Source organism: Aulonocara sp. 'chitande type north' Nkhata Bay, linkage group LG10 (genome assembly GCF_057382095.1).
Source record: "Aulonocara sp. 'chitande type north' Nkhata Bay isolate Kocher_YH1m ecotype deep benthic linkage group LG10, A_spYH_male_GT1.1, whole genome shotgun sequence".
Classification (NCBI taxonomy): domain Eukaryota; kingdom Metazoa; phylum Chordata; class Actinopteri; order Cichliformes; family Cichlidae; genus Aulonocara; species Aulonocara sp. 'chitande type north' Nkhata Bay.
Genome location: NC_141353.1, coordinates 29,704,230 through 29,721,770, shown reverse-complemented (window position 1 = coordinate 29,721,770; position 17,541 = coordinate 29,704,230). Strand labels below are relative to the sequence as shown.

General features: G+C 39.5%; 1 protein-coding gene across 2 annotated transcripts; it reads right to left on the bottom strand.

The window, feature by feature from the left end:
* Positions 1 to 247: 247 nt before the first annotated feature.
* On the bottom strand, positions 248 to 15,878 carry LOC147321151 (cullin-5-like). Of its 2 annotated transcripts, none has more exons than XM_086309455.1 (19): positions 15,823 to 15,878; positions 12,456 to 12,565; positions 12,267 to 12,366; positions 10,157 to 10,333; positions 9,914 to 10,055; positions 8,738 to 8,883; positions 8,429 to 8,509; positions 7,690 to 7,828; positions 6,399 to 6,529; positions 5,098 to 5,205; positions 4,951 to 5,015; positions 4,740 to 4,872; positions 4,310 to 4,441; positions 3,952 to 4,075; positions 3,256 to 3,431; positions 2,654 to 2,815; positions 2,400 to 2,518; positions 1,445 to 1,568; positions 248 to 1,290 (listed from the first exon to the last, which is right to left on the bottom strand). In XM_086309455.1, the coding sequence occupies exons 1-19, from the start codon at positions 15,844 to 15,846 to the stop codon at positions 1,096 to 1,098; spliced, it is 2,388 nt and encodes a 795-aa protein (XP_086165581.1). In that variant the 5' UTR covers positions 15,847 to 15,878; the 3' UTR covers positions 248 to 1,095. The 2 variants fall into 2 exon arrangements, with proteins under 2 accessions (XP_086165581.1, XP_086165582.1); XM_086309456.1 differs by having other exon boundaries at positions 7,735 to 7,828.
* Positions 15,879 to 17,541: the final 1,663 nt, after the last annotated feature.

Here is a 17,541-nt window from a genome sequence, read left to right as displayed (position 1 = left end):
TAAAGCTGTTTTTTTTTATCCTAGTTTAGAGTTGCTGGAGCTTCAACCTCTTTAAAGCTTCTATGAACAAAATATTTGAGTGAAGGAAGCGTACGCTGCTCTTAGCTCTGCCTGGAAACAGGCTTGTAAATGACTCCAAATATACCTCAATTGAGGGCAATTAAGAGGATTGTTAGGGCTTCCTTTTAAAAAAAAGAAATCACCTAAACTGTTCATGTGATGAAAGACAAGCCTACATGTTGTTTTATAATAAGGTGCTGTTTATTTCATCATTTCATTATTCACATCTCACAGTACACTTTCTTATAGCTTTGAATTGTAGTTTTTAACCATGTGTAATACTGACCTCAGCCTCCTCTCCCAGGCTTCCTGGCGTCACTCCCACCTCTGTTCCTGGGTACATTTGGTCGCAGGGACTCGGATTCTAACTTTTTACCCAGGGCCAGAGGCTTGAGGGAGTCTGGAGCTGGCTCTAGATTGTTGTCTGGTTCAGTCCTGCAAACTGTGAAGTGCTTATCTTGTTTTGTTTATTTATTCACACAAAGTCCAGATTAAGTGTTTGATCACTTTAACTGCAGAGAGCCGCCACCATAAACAGGTTATAGCAGCCTTTGAGGGACGCGGGCGGCGCTTTATTCAACGTTCAGATGATGTGGATTTGGCATGGATTAAAAGTGGACTGCAGGTATTTTGAGTTCCTCGGCCGTTTCCTGTCAGCATGCCTTCAGAAGTGTGCAAGCACTGAGCAGGAGTGTTATAGTGGCTGCCCCGATGATGCACCACTGCATCACAAGCAGACCATTAAAGATTAACAGCCTCATCTGGACGGCAGAGGAACCCCGCCGTAACTAAAAATACTTATGATCACTTGGTGCAGACTCCCACTGCAACTGGTCTTTGTTTTTTTATGTCTGTACAACTTTAAGGCAGGAAGTTGAATTTTTTTAAATAGGAGTCAGTCTTAAAATTCATGCCTCCCTGCACAGGATTTTTTGTTTTTTTAAATAAAGGACGGGGAGCCTGGAAGTATTCTAGTGTCCATCAGGCCTGATCCACTGAAACCAAAGTCAGAACAAGTCGTCCTAATGTGCTCTGCTATGCCATGTAGATGAAGGTGTTTATATCCGTCTCATCCCGCTTTATGTACTTATGGTCTATCAGCCACTCAATCTGCTCCTTGATCATCTTCTTCTGTGGTAAAAACATGTTCTTTAGGATTTCCACCAGCTCCGTCTGCAGCTGAGCGTTGTTGATGCGCTTCCTCATCTTCATTATTTGGATGATGGCCTCCTGGACGTGAGAAAAGGAAAAGAAGAGGGTGGAAAAATAACAAAGCAGGTCAAGAAACTGCACTGTGAGGCTCTTTATTCACAGTAGGTGAAGTTCAAAACAATTGAAGATACACCAGCCTCTCCACCTGCATGCTGCGAGCTCATCTCTGTACCTGTGTTCTTAGTATCCTGAGCTGGACGATGCCCTCGTTCTCCTCCTCTCTCATTCGCTCCGTGGTGAGCTGCAGCCGACCGATCAGGTTGATCTTCCCCCTTTTCTGAACCTTGGAATTTTTTCTGTAAAGTTGAATTTGAAAAATAAATGCCCCGGGTCAGCGTATGGACCTGTGGTCTCAACTAAGATATCTGGTCTGCAGTGTGACCAACTATTAACACCATCATCACTGGTCTGTTCGCACTAACAGCAGTGACGCAGAGAGGCCCGGAAGAAGCTGCTAGTTGTCTAACCCTGCTTACCTAAGCTATTATTTATTTAATAGGTTTTTATTTATAATAATATTATTTGTATTACATTTGCATATATTTTTATATTACTTATTATTACTAGTTTCAAATCACAAAAATGTTATTAGACAAAAACTCTTTTTTCTCATTTATATAATGCATTCTCATTTATCACTGCAACAATTTCTTGCGTTCGTAGAAAAACTTCATAAAAAATTAAGGGAGCCTCAAGATTTTTGCATAGGGCTGCACATTTAAAGCACATCTAAGATCCTGTTCTTAAAAACAAAAGTGTTTTCAAATTAAAAAGAGAATGAAGTGATTTTGAATCTGAAATGTTCCTATTTTTGGAATATGATAATTTCATTCAATAACCTCTCAGCATCTCTAGTGTCCCTCAAGTACATCTGATGCTATAAATGTGGTAAAAGCTGAAACACATGCACAGAGCTAAACTTCCAACCACTCAAAAGTTATGTAATGGATTTTATGAGTCATTTGGAAACAACAGAGTGTGCAAAATTATATTTCTTCCTCACTAAGACCAGACTGTGTATTAAAACTTCACAGAAAGAACTAAAGAGGCAAAGTTGTGAATAAGAAGAAGAAGAAGAAGAAGAAGAAGAAGAAGAAGAGAGGAACAGGGTGAACGTGATCACTTACATGAGAGAAAATTCCTGGTTGACATAGAATAACGTTCCTTCTGCAAAGTCTTTTGGCGAAGACACTGCCGGGTCATAGAGCAACACCTGCCTCTTGAGTTTGGGAAACGCTACCAGAGACTGGGCGAACAGAGAGGTTTAAGGAGGGAAACAGAAAATCTTGTATTAATCAAACAAAAGAACAAACTTGTTTGTCTAAGACGTGGTAGAGACAGTCATCTACAGTTCACAGGCACTTTTGTCCTCGTTGTTTACCCAGAGAGTGCGCCGCAGCTCTGCATCGGGCAGCTCAGTGGCTAATTTGAGGTTTTCAAAGCTGATCCGCTCCCTCGGTCGCTGGTTCCAGGCAAACAGCACCGCCAGCTGGAATGTGGTCACCTCCAGGTCATACTGGCCCACCTCGTTCTTAAACGTTATCTGGAGAAGTACATTTTATTTAGATTACTAAGTTCAAACAATAAAGAAATAATAGATCGCGGGAGGAGTACATGTGCACGGTCGAAACTCTCCTTTGTAAAAAGTTTGAAGGAACTGCCTGGAAAATGTTCAATACAGAATTAATATGCTAATGTGGTCACCTCAGACACACACATGCTTTTCTAACCTTGGGCAAATAATCAGAATGATGCTGGTTTGAAGGGACAGGAGCTGATTAGCTTATTTCAGACAGTGGAGAAGTGGAGAAGCTGCTGAGCTCAGTATTAGATAAAAAAGGATTATTCTAATCTGTGAAATATGCAAAGCTGCACCAGTGAAAGTTTTCCAGTAAACTGCTTTGGCCATTACAGTAACTGGAATGGTGCAATTTCACAGTTAAGTTGCTTTTGTGAGTTCCTGTGCAGACACGTTAGACTCACGATGCCGTTGGACATGAGGTGATGCCAGTGAAGCTTCCTGCCACTGTGGTTCTTCTTATAGAAGTCTTCTACCTCAGGTATCAAATCCTCCAGCTCCGTAGGGAGAGACACAAAAACCTTCTCGCTGCTCCTCGACCACGCTCCAGCATTCAGGATCTTTATGTTGACCGAGTCAGCTGCAAGGGAGCGCACCAACATGTAAACCAACAGTTTACAGTTATAGCACATCCCAGTCAAAAGTACACATTACTGCACCTTGCTGGCTGAAACCAGCTACTAGTTAGCTTAGCATAAAGAAAGTCTTTAGGCTTTTGTGTTATCTAATGTTAAAACAGTATTTGATGTCTGTCTATTTTGAACACTGTGCTCACTGTTCTCGTGGAGGATGTAGATTGCAGTGTATTGAACTGTAAGGGAAATCCCCTTTGGGGTTGTGTCTCCTCCCAGTAATTTACATGTTATGTTACTTTTTTATTCTACCCAGAAGACAAAGTCGTAGGGGTTAGCCGTTTCCCCCATTTCCAGCCTCTATGCTAAGCTAATCTACTGCTCATTAGTCTTTGTGTTTAGATTATACATGAGTGACATCAATCTGCTCATCTCAGTGGAGAAAAGCAAGAAAGTAAAATGTACTTGCTTCCCCAAACTATCAAACTCTGTCATCATTTTATTAAATAAAACATTTCCTGACTTTACCTGGTAAAGCAAGCTTGTTATGTTTATGCATTTCTTTGAAGGACTGGTTGAGGTCCTCCGACACCTTGATGTCTTGGAACATCCTCGCTAGCTTGTTGACATAGTCAGCTGGCATTCCTACTTCCTGTTTGGACAAATGACATCACAGTAAAGATTAATCAATTAATCGTGTTACTAATTGTGTCTGTGTTAATTTGCGAGCAGTTTCTCATTATGATGTTCTGTCGGTGATACTTGTGATGATAAATGAAAAGGAGACAGCCCCAGATGTCTCACTGATGAAAACATTTAGTAAACAGAGTAAGGTGAGCTTCATAGAAGGAAAAATAGAAAGTAAATGTTCCCCGTTAGCTCCTACCCTGAGCCACTCCACCATGTTCTCCTCTATCTCGCTGTCGGCTGAGATGTCCAGGATGAGCCGACGGGTCAGGTGGGCTTTGTGGTAGCGCATGAAAACATCTTTGTTCTGGACATACTTCAGGACTAAAAGCTGCAGGAAAACCGATAAATAAATTTAAATAAACACCGGTTGGAAAGGACTCAGCAGCGACTTTCGGTGTTTGTTGCAGTTTCTTGAGAATTCAAACACGTAAGAATATTTTTCTGAGTTGGCACAAATTTGTTGAGGTTATTGCTCTTTACTTCTTAACGTTCCAATAAAGTCAGAGCTTGCCTGTTTCATGTTCTTCCTGCATGTTCTCTCAAGACTTCCAGAGCAATAACTAACAGTAGATCAATGTCAGATGCAGGAACGCCATTTTAAAAACTTACAAGAACACTAAACTTACCACTTCCTTGAGCTTGGCCTCGATCTCTTCAGAGGTGAGCTTCTTGCTGAGTGGAGTCTTCCTCAGGAGCATGTCACAGTAGTTGGCTAGCAGCTCTGGACACTTGGACTCAGGCTGAGTTTTCAACCCTACCCTGTAAACGCAGGTGAGGAGAGACGAGTGTAATCAAGCTGTCATTCGGAGCTGAAGTTCATGCAGGCAGCTCTCTTACCCTTTCTGTTTCATGGGAAGCTCTAATTTAAATATCGTGGCATCATTCACAACCGCTTTATAGGCCTGCAAAGAGGATTGAAAAAAAGTTCTGAGGATATTCTAAGACAGGCACCCTACAGTTACAATGGAACAAAGTGTGACTCACTTTGTCTCTAGCAGTCAGGAAGCGTGGATCATCCTGAAAGGCCTCTTTCACCAGTCGACTGAAGCGGTTAAACAGGGTGAGCAGCTGCTCCACGTATTTCTCTGAGTCCTGCAACAAAGACCCGATGGTGCAACCACTCACTGAGATCAGGATAAAAGTTCAGATTTACATTAACCAAGCTCAAGGTCCACAAACTTACAGTACGTTGAAATTTTATCTACAGGCCTTAAATTTTATAATTTAAGCATTAAAAATCTAAACCGTTAAAAAAGGGACCATAAGGACCACAAGGACAACCTGTAATACCAGTTACAAACAGGTACAAATGCACTATTCTTAAAATTAAAAACATTTATAAAAGCCCCCCCATCTGGTTCATTTTCACACTGCACAAATTATGTAGAAAGCAATAAACTTACTCCCTGACAACACCCTTATAGTGTTTCTTAAAAGAGAAGGGACATACACTTTGAGGCCAGTGGTACCCCTCAGCCTTCGAGATTTTTTTCTTTCAAAATTCCAGGTGAATATTGCATCCACAAGATTTTTAGAAACTTTACCTCTGGACTTGAGGTCAAGTTCAAACTCGTCTGAAGTTTTTAGTAGATACACCTATGGTATCAGTTTTAAATTCCTACATCGCTTCAGTCTCGAGTTATCGCATTCACAAACTTCGATGTCCATGGTGCCCACTTGGCGTCCTGGCAGGGTGACAACAATACCCTCCGATGGGGTATCTAAGGAGTCCAAGGATTTGTGTAGATTTGGTGTACCACATCTAAATTTCTAAATTAATTTATTAGCATAAAAAGGACTGAGTGTGAGACGAGAATTTTTCAGCTTAAACAGAAGTGTGGAGGTGTAAAGTGAGGAAAATGTTTTGCAATATAAAAAAAAAACAACCAAAAAATAAAAATCTAACATGTTCTCTGTTAGCGCTGCGACAGACTGGCAACCTGTCCAGGGTGTACCCTGCCTCTCGCCCTATGGTAGCTGGGATAGGCTGCCCCCCCAGCAACCCTGACAAGGATAAGCGGAAGAAAATTGATGGATGGATGTTTAGTCTTCATGCATAAGATTAACTCATCTGCTGCACACCCATTTCTTTTCCCAACCCCAACGATCTCTCTCTGGATCATTATCAAGCTGGCGTTTTGATTAATAAGAATGACGGCATCTCAGCATTTACTGCTGTCATTGAAACGCATCTCGATGTTAATACAAACTGTAATAACCTGCAGTCTATTCTGGCTAACCTCCCACCATCACCAGTGTGGCATGTTTGTCTGTGCGACACTCACAGAGGTGATCATCTCCGCCGACGCTACCATATCGGCCAGCCCAGCACTCATGATGTGCTCCTCCAGGTCCTTCAGCATGGGCTCGATGCCGTTGGGCACTTTGTCCATGAGAGAAAACATCAGGTGCAACTCTGTGGTGAAAGCAAAGGCATCATCCTTGCTTTTTAGAAAGACTATGACTCAGAGTTATGGAGCAGTCAACAGCAAGGAGGTGGGCAGACCCTAAAACAGATGATATACTGCAAGAAATAACTCTGTGATGCCCCAGTCTTTACCAGAATCAATACAACTTGAAAAATTAAGACTGAACTAAATCCCTAAATGTGCATTTCTGTACTAGTGACATGTCTCTAATGTTCATTTTGTAGCTACATTATAACACGAGCAGAAGACGAGCTACTTTAAAATCCATTATTGTGGAAGGCCTTTGTCAATTTCATGAATTAAACCACACACACACACAGATGCATTAATAATACGGATGGGTGGTTAATGCAGCCCAGAAACTTGACAGAGGTCTTAATCACGAAACAATTCTCCAATACAAACTTTTATGTATTCTTAAGATTTTCCATATTGGACATTTACATTGAAATCGTGCAAAATGTCTGGAAGAAAAATGCTACATAATCTCTGGGTAGGTTTAATGCACCAGGATGTGTTCATCTACAGTGAACAGCAATGTGAGCAAAAGAAAAGAACAAGATGTGATACCAGCAGCTAAAATATCAAATTGAAAACTAAATGCATCTGTGGCAACGAGCACAGACTACCTTTAATGTATAAAATTATTATTGTGATATAAAACCTCATGAATAAGTCTCAAAGCTCGGGCACAGATACAAGACTTGAAAGCCTTTTATTATTAAAAAACAAACAAACAACAAATTCATGTCTGAGTAACGAGTTTCAAATCCTTATTTTTGTTTTACTTTAACCTGAACAACTTCTGCACTTCCTGCACTCAGTCTGTGTGTTTTCAAACCAGCGCGAGAATCAGTTATGATCCACTGAATACCTGTTTTTATTAACGTTATGAAATTTAGTGTATACTATTTAACCAGTCCCCCCCCCCCCCTCCCCCAAGTAAAAGCTTTGGATCCCACAGGACACTCAGTTAGAACATCGAGTGCTGTGACAGACGGATCTATCGTGACGACCTTCCACCTCACACGTCGCCTTCTGTGTAAACCTCCGACTTCGTTTTAGATTAACGAGGCTGGTCATACTATCACACAGGGATGTTGTACAGATGCAGAGAGATTTGTTCAGGCTATTTTCTAGTGCAAACCTGAGCTGGCTGAGCCTTTGGTGGGAACAGTCCTGCCGTACTCACTCTCTGTCTCATTTCGTTTGATCATGCCCGGACATTCGGCTAAGATGGTCTCCTTGAACGATGTTACTAGCGCATTGACGCAACACTCCATTAACTGCAAAGATAAGCAGAGGCAAAAACACTCAGAGACAACACACGTGCAGATATCAGAAATCAGCATTTTTGGGACGATCCTTCAGCACTGTCTTTCCAAGAGTAAGAGGAGAAGACCAAACTTGGAATAAGCCCATCAAGGAATAATAATAAGAGGAAACGTGAAATAGGCTTTGCGTGAAATAACCCAAAGATTAAAGTAAAAGGAAATATGTGAAAGGAACGCCTGGCCACATCTGTATTATTCACTATACTACAAACAGCAGTTTGTAAAAACAGTAAAAACTGCAGTTCAAGGGAACTTGAACTGCTACATACTCTAAATATTTATTTGCAATCTTTTAATCACACAAAGTAAACAAGGATATTTTAAAAATATGCTTTTTGTCTTTGATTTCTGGGTGAAAATCGTGAAATATGGCAAAAACTGGCACAATATTTTTTTTTTTTTTTTTTTTGGAAGTGGCACAATATTTTTTACTGTAACTTGAAAAAGAAGAAAAAGCTTAAAAATTAAATAGAATATAAACATTTAGAGACCACAGAAATTGATGTTTATGTTTACAAAATTTCAAACTAAAACAATGGAGCTTATACTAACTGCTTGTACAGAGTTGCAGTCACGTCTCGTCTCTAGGTAACGCAGGGCACGTTTCTCCTCTTCCCTCAGCTTCGAATCAGCCTGATGAAAATAAAACATATATATGCAATATTTATGCATGTTAGAAAAAGCTAAAAGCAAACATATAAAGATGAAAAGCCTGTAAGTTTTAAATGTTTATAGTTGGTATTTCACAAATATGGGATAAATAAAGGTAGTTATACCAGCAAGTAAACAGTGAGCAGCAGTTCCATTAAAATAAACAGAGAAACTGGGAAATCTGTTTTCTGGCCCAGGAGTGTTACTCACATATTTCATGTAGTTTTGGACGCCGTTCTGCTGGAGGTAGGCCGGTGCTTGTGTTCTGTAAAACCTCTCAGTAGAATCCATATACGCTTTTTCAAAGTTATCCCTGTAGATCTGCAGCTTGTCGTCGGGGTTGGAGCACAGGTTTACTGCTCAGGACAATAAAAATCATCACACAGTGAGATACAATACAATTTTTTGAGCTTGAGTGACTCAAATGTTAGTGTTAAGTGGTTAAAAAAAAGTAGTACAAAGGCTAGACATAGCAAGACTGTTGATTTGCATATCTGTGGTTTTTCATATTTTTCCTCTTCCTGGTCCTGTGTTTTTTTTAACAGATGGTGATGAATTACATTTTCTACTGCGCTCCATTTTCAGGGCTCGCAAAATTGCTAGCCCGATGGGCAGGGCTGAGATAGATTTTGGTCGCCCGACCAGAGATATCGCTAGCCCCGGGACGTAGGGCTAGTACTCAGAAATCCTTAAGTACTTCTGAAAAGTTTTTGTGTTTTTCTGGAAAGGCAGCTAATTTTGTGTTACTTTTCAAGTGTTTTCATCATTTCAAATGTTAATAACTAAAGACAGTATTTTGGATTTTGTCTCACTTGGCCTCTTGGCCGGAGTTTATTCAATAAAGAAAGAAAGAAAGAAACTGAAAACTGAGTTTTCGAAAATCTCCACCCCGGCAGGAGTTTTAAAAAATCTGTTTTCAGTGAGCAAAAACATTGTTTACGTCTGGACGAAAGGCCCAAAGGCCCAAACGCATAGAAAAAGCTGCGTTTTCAAAAATACCCGAGTAGGTGTGGACATCGCCGTAAAGAGTTAGTATGTTTGGTGCATTCAGATCATTGTTCTGATTGCAAAAGCGAAGAAATACGAAGAAATGAGGGGTGACTCAAGACTTTAGTATGTATAACACAAAGAGTATTTCCGGTAGTCCAAAAGGTGTGAAGCAGACCATCTCCAGTTGTTGTGCATTCATAAACAATGTCTGTCATGTAGAACAGGAGGCCTCAGCCTCAATACCAAGCTGCTGAAACCAAAAGCTACTACGCTGTCATTCACGAGCAGTCATATTTTCTACCCTTTCTGATCTATGACTGGACAAACAGAACCTTCAGACGTCGCCTGCAGGATCCAAACAAAGGCTTGAAACAGGTGTGTCTCAGTTTTTCTCACCGTATGACTCCCGCACTCCGATGACCAGCTGTGAGTCAAAGGCCTCCCCCAGCCTCTCGGCGTGGACGAGCTTCATGGCACTGTCTTGTAGCCTGTTTTTAATGTTGGAGAAAATGGACTCGTTCCATGTGTCAAGCATGAGCTGCAGTGAGCATAGAGAAAAAGTGTTAAACACAAACATGCACACTGACGAATGTTTCTTTGGATCACAGTAAAAAGACAGAAACAAACAAACCCACTCACCTTGCGGACGATGCTGTCCTCCATGTTGGACTTCTTGTTGCTTCCTTGCTTACCCATCAAAGTGATCTCCAGCTGGCAGAAAGGTTTGGGCAGAATGTCACACTGTGTGAAGAACTTCCTCCACTCCACAATGTACGCCTTCAGCAACGCCGTGTCATCTTGGTGACTAAGCACCCGCTAAGAAAAGGAGAGAGACACAAGTTAGGGTCAGTTTGCACCTGCAGAAATAAATTGGTAGCCGATATTTAAAATTAAGATGCACCTTAAAGAATCAGCACGAACACTGATGAGAAATTTAAACTGATGTCAGAACAGAAAGTATTTTTTAAATGTCTGGAGAAAAAAAACATAGCCTGTATCTATCATTCAAACAGACACAGATAATTTGAAATCTCTGTCATAACATTCATCCAACAATTAATGGAGCAGTTCCCAAAACGGTCAGCTAACAGGTAAAAAAAGGAGAACTTACACAAAACTTTGGGGAACAAGTTGATAAATCTCAGTTTGAAATTGAGACTAGGCTAGATTTTACTAAAGTTCTGTAATACTTATGTCTTTTAAGTATTTTTATTACAAATGCCACTCCATATTAGAGAAAAAAAAATCTGTTAAAGGGAAACCTACTCTTTAAACGCTGGATGGAGGAACTCATTTCAGCGTAACTTTAAAGCTCTGAGTACTAGAGAGCAGAATGCCGTCCGGCCTGACCGGGTCATCTGTCAGGGGAAGTTGGCTAATGTTGGACGATGATGCTGCCAATTAAGCATAAAGGGGACTCTCAAAACCCAAATGTCCCTTCTGAGAGAAGAAAGGAGCAGTTGATCTTCAGAGGACTGTGTGAAAGTGTCAGCTAAGGCAGTGGGACCAGGTTTTTCTGCTACTGTAAAGTAGAAGCAACCTCACAAATAACTGAAAGTCTATGTGTGCTGCAAAAATGATCAAAAGAGGAACTCATGACATGAATCTATTTTGTTCATTGAAACAGGGGCTGTACAACAAAGAAAGCTTAAATTATAAAATATATTTTTTTCCATATCTAGCTTCATTTATTCCAACAACAGCAATCAGACTAGCTACAAGCAGACGGACGTGAAAGATGCAACAGTGGCAGCATGTCAACAATCACAACCATGGACAGGTGTAGTGGCCGCAGAGTCACAGTCACACAAAACAGTGGTCTGAGATGAGAGGTTTGCAATGGTTGCTTTGAAGAAAGGATCATTTGCTGTCAGTTGTCTTCTTCAAAGCATCTTAGGTGTGTCACAACGGAGTTAAAACACCAATAAGATGCAGTCGGTCTGCTACTCATCTGTGACTGAATGAGGTTACGTTTGCAATTATATGCAATCTGTCTACGAAGATAAAGTGATTAACTGTAACAAATTGACAAAAAGTGCAAATTTGTTGCTGTCTGCATCCACAGAAATTCATGTCAACTACTTACATTCAGTGTCCAGCCAGAACCCCGTAGATACAAATCAAAAATTGCTCAACAAATAATGAAGCAGTTTCTACAATACGGCAATTTATTGTGAAACTATAATGTTGCTTTTATACAGGAATATACCCAGAATACAACAAGCTGAGTGGAGTCCACGACTGCAAAGAGACCTGTTGCAGACTCAGATTGATGGTAATGTGAAGGCATCTGTCTGCATTTACAAATTAGACAGCAAACCTTTCCCAATCTGTGTGAGAGTGACTGCAGTCAATATAAGTCAAACTGTGACTGTTTAAAGACATGTTGCCTCCCCTAGGCAACCTGTGCAATCACCTTGCGATCAAAAGTAATTGTCTGGGATCGAGGATATTTGCTCGTTCAACCTCTGTCTAGAAAAGTTCAGTGTAATCACTAGGAAACTGCCCATTCTTCCTAGTCACATAGCCACAGTAAAGGAAGATAAAACTACAATATTAGAAAAATGCAAAGATGTTAAACAGGAAGGCTTTCTCATCTACTCAGATAGATACAAAAACATTTACAAAACGCTAAAATAAGTCACAAAATATACTTGAGTGTTGGGTAAGATGCTTGTATATGCTGTCCAAGCAACATGTATGTGTAGGAAACACTGAACTTAAATGAACTGGAAGACAAAAAGCTTACTGCTTGTGCTTGTTTGATGAAATCTAATATGTCCTCTTTGAGGGCCTGGTGGATCTTAGCTGGACCTTTGTCGTCCCACAGGCACACAGCATGGACATCTCTGTAGAAGCAAAAAAAGGAGTCACATCATCACATCTAAAAACCAAAGCCTAAGGTGAAAGCGCAGAGGTAGAGTCACCGAAAACTTACGAGAACAGGTCAAACCACTGTTGTTTGGTGACGGACTCTTGCCGCAGGAGCTTCAGTACTATGGGGCGCATCAGGTCCCATTTATCTTCAAACTGAAGGGAGCCTTTGTTCTGGAAACAAGCAGGAGAGGAGAAGAGTCAAATTATATGACTCACTAAAACAAAACTTTAGGGTGAGCTACAACTCAACATTAATCTGCTTTCAAACACCTGGCAATTTAAGATTATTTATATGTATATATAAGTTTCACTTTCTCAGCTTTCTGTTTTTCTCTGTGAAACTTTCTCAGCTTTCTGTTTTTCTCTGTACAATGACAAAATTTTGAGATGGAGGTTTCTTTTTGACAACACAGATGAAAGGGAATGGGAGGCAGTGAGAGGAGAAGCAGAAATGCAGAATCTTCCCCACAGAGAACAATCACTTGTGATGACTTATCAAAATGGACAAAGCTGCCCCTCCTCAGCCACAGACTAAAACATGACTTCACGGGCCGACCATAAAGCCTGATTTAGGAATTGCAAAACACCATCACCATTCCTGGAAAACTGCTCTGACCTCAGTGTCCTGACAATACGTTTTCAGTGACAGAGTCTTTGTCTTTCCCTGGTAAGCAGAAAAAGCCTTAATATAGATGATCCAACAACAGGAAGTCTGAACCTTGTACTTCTGTACCACATATAAAATCTGCAAGTAGGCTAAATCTGCATATCAGATCCTCCCTGTTTCTTAACAACAAAACTGTGAAGTCTGTTAACTTACACACTCTGACTTAAATCGGCTTTATTCTTATATTGCTTTTCAGTTTTACTGACTTTCATTCAGTGCTCTTCCCCTCTCTTCTGATTGGTCAGATGCTGCCAACTTCACCTCATAACTAGAGTGATAAACTCTGTACTTATCGAGTTGTGAAGCAGATTTGTGTGACCACTCAGCCTGATTGATGATGTTAGGTGAAGTGAAGCCAGATAAGGAAAGATATCTCAGATGTGTTGAACTTGTTTTGCAGTGGAAACCCCAGGAAGCTTAAAGGACTGGATGCTTGTTCAATTCACAGTGTTAAGATTTGTACAAAAAGTCAAAATAAAAGCATTTGGATTTTAATTTAATCTCAGCTGTTTTTCATTTTGATGGGTCATATAGTGACTCATTCAAGACACGCTGCGGTGCTGATGGACTTTTGATATGTCTGATATTATTAATGCCAGTGCTGATATTGATTCAGTCTGCAGTGTGTTAGCTTTTTTGTTTCTTTTTTGTTATATATCATTCAAAAAAAAATACATAAAAAAAGACAAGTTTTTAGAGTGGTAATTATTGCACAATGACTTGATAATAGTGCAAATGAAATAGACTAAGGTTAGACTACCAAAACTACCATCTAGTTGCACAGTTTAATTTATGGCTATATAACATTTTATTACTTGTTGATTACCTTGTGCGGGTTCTCTGCATCAAACTAGTTTAAATACCTTTATGATTTTAGTGTAGTTGGTCACAAATCCTGGGATCATAACAACCCTAATATTTAAAATAATGCGGCTGATCAACTATGCTAGTGTTTTACTGTTTTTTTTTTTAACCTCTTGTGCCAAGGAAACCAAGAAAAATAACTGATGTGACAAGAAATAAATATCTGCCTCTGACATTAGCAGACATCAATCACCAGTATATCACGGTTTCTCTGGCAATCATCAAAAGAGTTTTGGCCTTCCCTACAGCTGGACCAACCACCGTAGGTACATACAGGCTATTCCAGTTTCTTACTTTTTTGCATATTTGTCACACTTCAATGTTTCAAATTATCAAACACATTTTAATATTAGAGAAAGATATTTGATATAAGATCAAAACCTACCTGGCCCTATATGAAACAGTAACTGCCTCTTAAAGCTAATAACTGGTTGTTCCATGCTTGGCAGCAAAAACTGTAATCAAGCATTTGTGATACCTGGCAATGAGTCTTTCACATTACTGTGGAGGAATTCCTCCCACACTTCTTTGAACAATTGTTTTAATTAGGCCGCATTGGGGGGTTTTCGAGCTTGAACGGCCTGTTTAAAGTGAGTTCAAAGCATCTCAATTTCATTTAGGTCTGGACTTTGCTTAGACCACTGCAAAACCTTCATTTTATTTCTTTTTTTGAGCCATTCAGAGGTGGACTTGCTGGTATGTTTTGGATCATTGTCCTGCTGCATAACCCAAGTGAGCTCGAGTTTTAGGGCAAAAACTGATGGCTGGTGATTCTCTTTTAGGATTTTCTGGTAGAGAGCAGGATTCATGGTTCTACCTGTACAACTTCCTGAAGCAGCAAAGCAGCCCCAGACCATCAGGCTGACATCACCATGTTTGACAAATACTTTATCACACAACTGTATGTGGCCTATTTCTTGCTTTTAATTTGATTAATATGCACAAACACAGGTTGATCTCAAAATAGTCTGCATAGCTTTTTTCACCCTCTGGTGTCCCATTTCTCCTTTTACCTTTCACATTTTGTATTTGGATGACCTTTTGTTGGCAATAAAATAAGAGGAAAACAACGAATTTTCTTACTTTTTACTAGATCATTTCATAAATGCAAGAAAACATGGCACTATGGTAAAGAAGTAAAAAGCTAAAGGACCAGATAATCATAAACAGCTCACTGCAGAGTGGTCACATGTAGCAGATTTAATTATTTACACCTATCATTAACCTTGCGTGTGAAGGCCTTCATAATAAAGATCCACACAGATTCTGTTTTGGTCAAAGAATGTTCATCTGACAGTAACTGTTGAGAATCACTGAGTTATTTCCCTACTGAATAGACAGTTGTTGCATAGACTGCTGCTGTCACTTAACTATACCTAGCCTTCAGCTCTAGCCTGTGTCTGCTCACATCCATAGGTGTCTGACAAGCGAAGCTTTGTTAGCGAAACAGCAGCTGAAGATTACAGGAGCCACCAGAGCAAACAGCAGCTCCAGGCAGCCTTTAGCTTGGCTGCAGATTCCTGAGCCACTGACAGGTAGAGGATATGAGACCTGCACCCAGCGCGCACACACACACAGACTGTGGTTGTATTTTAACGCAGGTTCATTAGAGAATACATCCCTGTGACTCTGCAGCTCCCCCGTATCTGCCGTTTCCCTTCACATTTAGCAGTGTTGTAGCTTTTCTGTGTAGCCAGCTAAATCACTGATAAGTGGCTAATGTTAGCCAGATGCAACTTAACTGCTCCACGCTGAAGTAAACACCGACGGGACGGCCGTAAACGGGTGCAGCGTGCTGTTCGTTAACACCGGAGCTAAACGCCCACAGCACACTGCACACATGACAAGCAATTCCACGGACGCTGAGTACAAATAATTGAATCGAAGTGGATCCTACCTTTAGCAAATTAGACGTCGCCATGTTCCCTCAACTTATCCTCTCGTAAAATCTCGCGCGAACAACAAGACCTACGAAGATTAACCTTATCGAAATATCGCTGTTGTTAGGGAAGCTTTTGTTTTTTAAATAGAAATGTTTTAAGGACAAAAGTATCATTTTAACCACTTTCTTTTACATATAGATGTACTTTATTAATATGTATTAATAAAGTAAAATTATTTTTGTTTATTAATATTTACGTGCATTTATTTACGTTTTTTGTTGTTCCTTAAAGCTCAGCCTATGTCAGAATGTCTTTTTGTGGTGCTCATTTTACGTTTGTTGTATAATTTATTCTCACCTTCATTAATAACAGTATTTAACAACGCTCTGTAGTGGAACGTTTATAGTATCACATAAAAGGTTTATTTTTAGTTACAGTTAGTTTATAATGTAGCCATTAAGAAGTATTACTTGTTAAAGTATATGTTATGGTTTTCATGTTTCCTGCACTCTCCTTCTCCTAAAACTTTTTTGTTTATTTTTATGTTTTTGATTTGTGTGTGTGTGTGTGTGTGTGTGTGTGTGTGTGTGTGTGTGTGTGTGTGTGTGTGTGTGTGTGTGTTTTTCTTCTTCTTACAGCAACATTAGTGTAGTAAGTGTAACGGAGGCTTTGATTTTATTGTCATTCGTAAATTGTTGGGAATTAATCCACAGTGGAAGTCTCATTTTAACAGGTACAATCAATTTTTGGAGTGTTATTGTGTGTTCCCAAATTTGTAAGGTCACATCGAACGAAAAAAGGCACTATGAGATTTAATCATAGTTTGTACCTGACCAAAATATTTGAATTATTTTAAATGATTTGTGTGTTTTGTTTGTTTTGTTTTGTTTTAACATAAAATGATTTTTAAAAATTAATCATATTACAACATTGTAGAATAAACAGATTATAGACATTAGCTAAAATATTCTCAGGCTGAATATTATTTATTTATGTTCACAAACAACATGAGCAAAGTGTAATTTGAGCAGGTATACTGCACTACTTTTGCCAACCGTAAGGGATTATAGTGAAAATGTGGCGGCCCTAGATCTCCTGTGTCATCTTTACCATACCTCCACAAAACATTCCTTTTGCAAGTTCATAAAAAATAAATAAAGAGTCTAAAAAACAAAGTCAAAGTAAATAAAAATCTTTTAGTTTGGTTAATAATTACTTTACGGTAACTTCAATCAAAAAATCAGGTACGATGTATAATCACGTTTGTGAAAACTTTTTTTGAAGTTTATCATCTGCAACTAACTGAAGTTTCTTTTTAGTTCTCTAAACCTTATAGGATTTACAGAATTTATGCATTTAGGACTAATAAACCACAAAAAAAAAATGGTTCCTGTACAATAATGTATAACAAATACAGCTAATCAGAGACATTAGAAGGTATTTTCTGCCATACTGAACCACATAGCACTACCTCTGCTGTTTTACTTCACTTTCACTGCCTTGTAAATGATATGTAGGAAAAGTAAAAGGAAACATTTGCCACATATCACACTGAGTGCAGAACTGGAGATAGGAAAATGTTTGTACAGTCTCAGGGCCAGTTATTGTTTCACTGTCAGCATGGTCTTTATTATCATTCCTTCCCTGCATGACATGAGGGAGAGAGGAGAGAAGTACAACAACATTAATAAAAATGGGAATTTTGCTCAGTCACTGCTGGGATTTTTCCATGA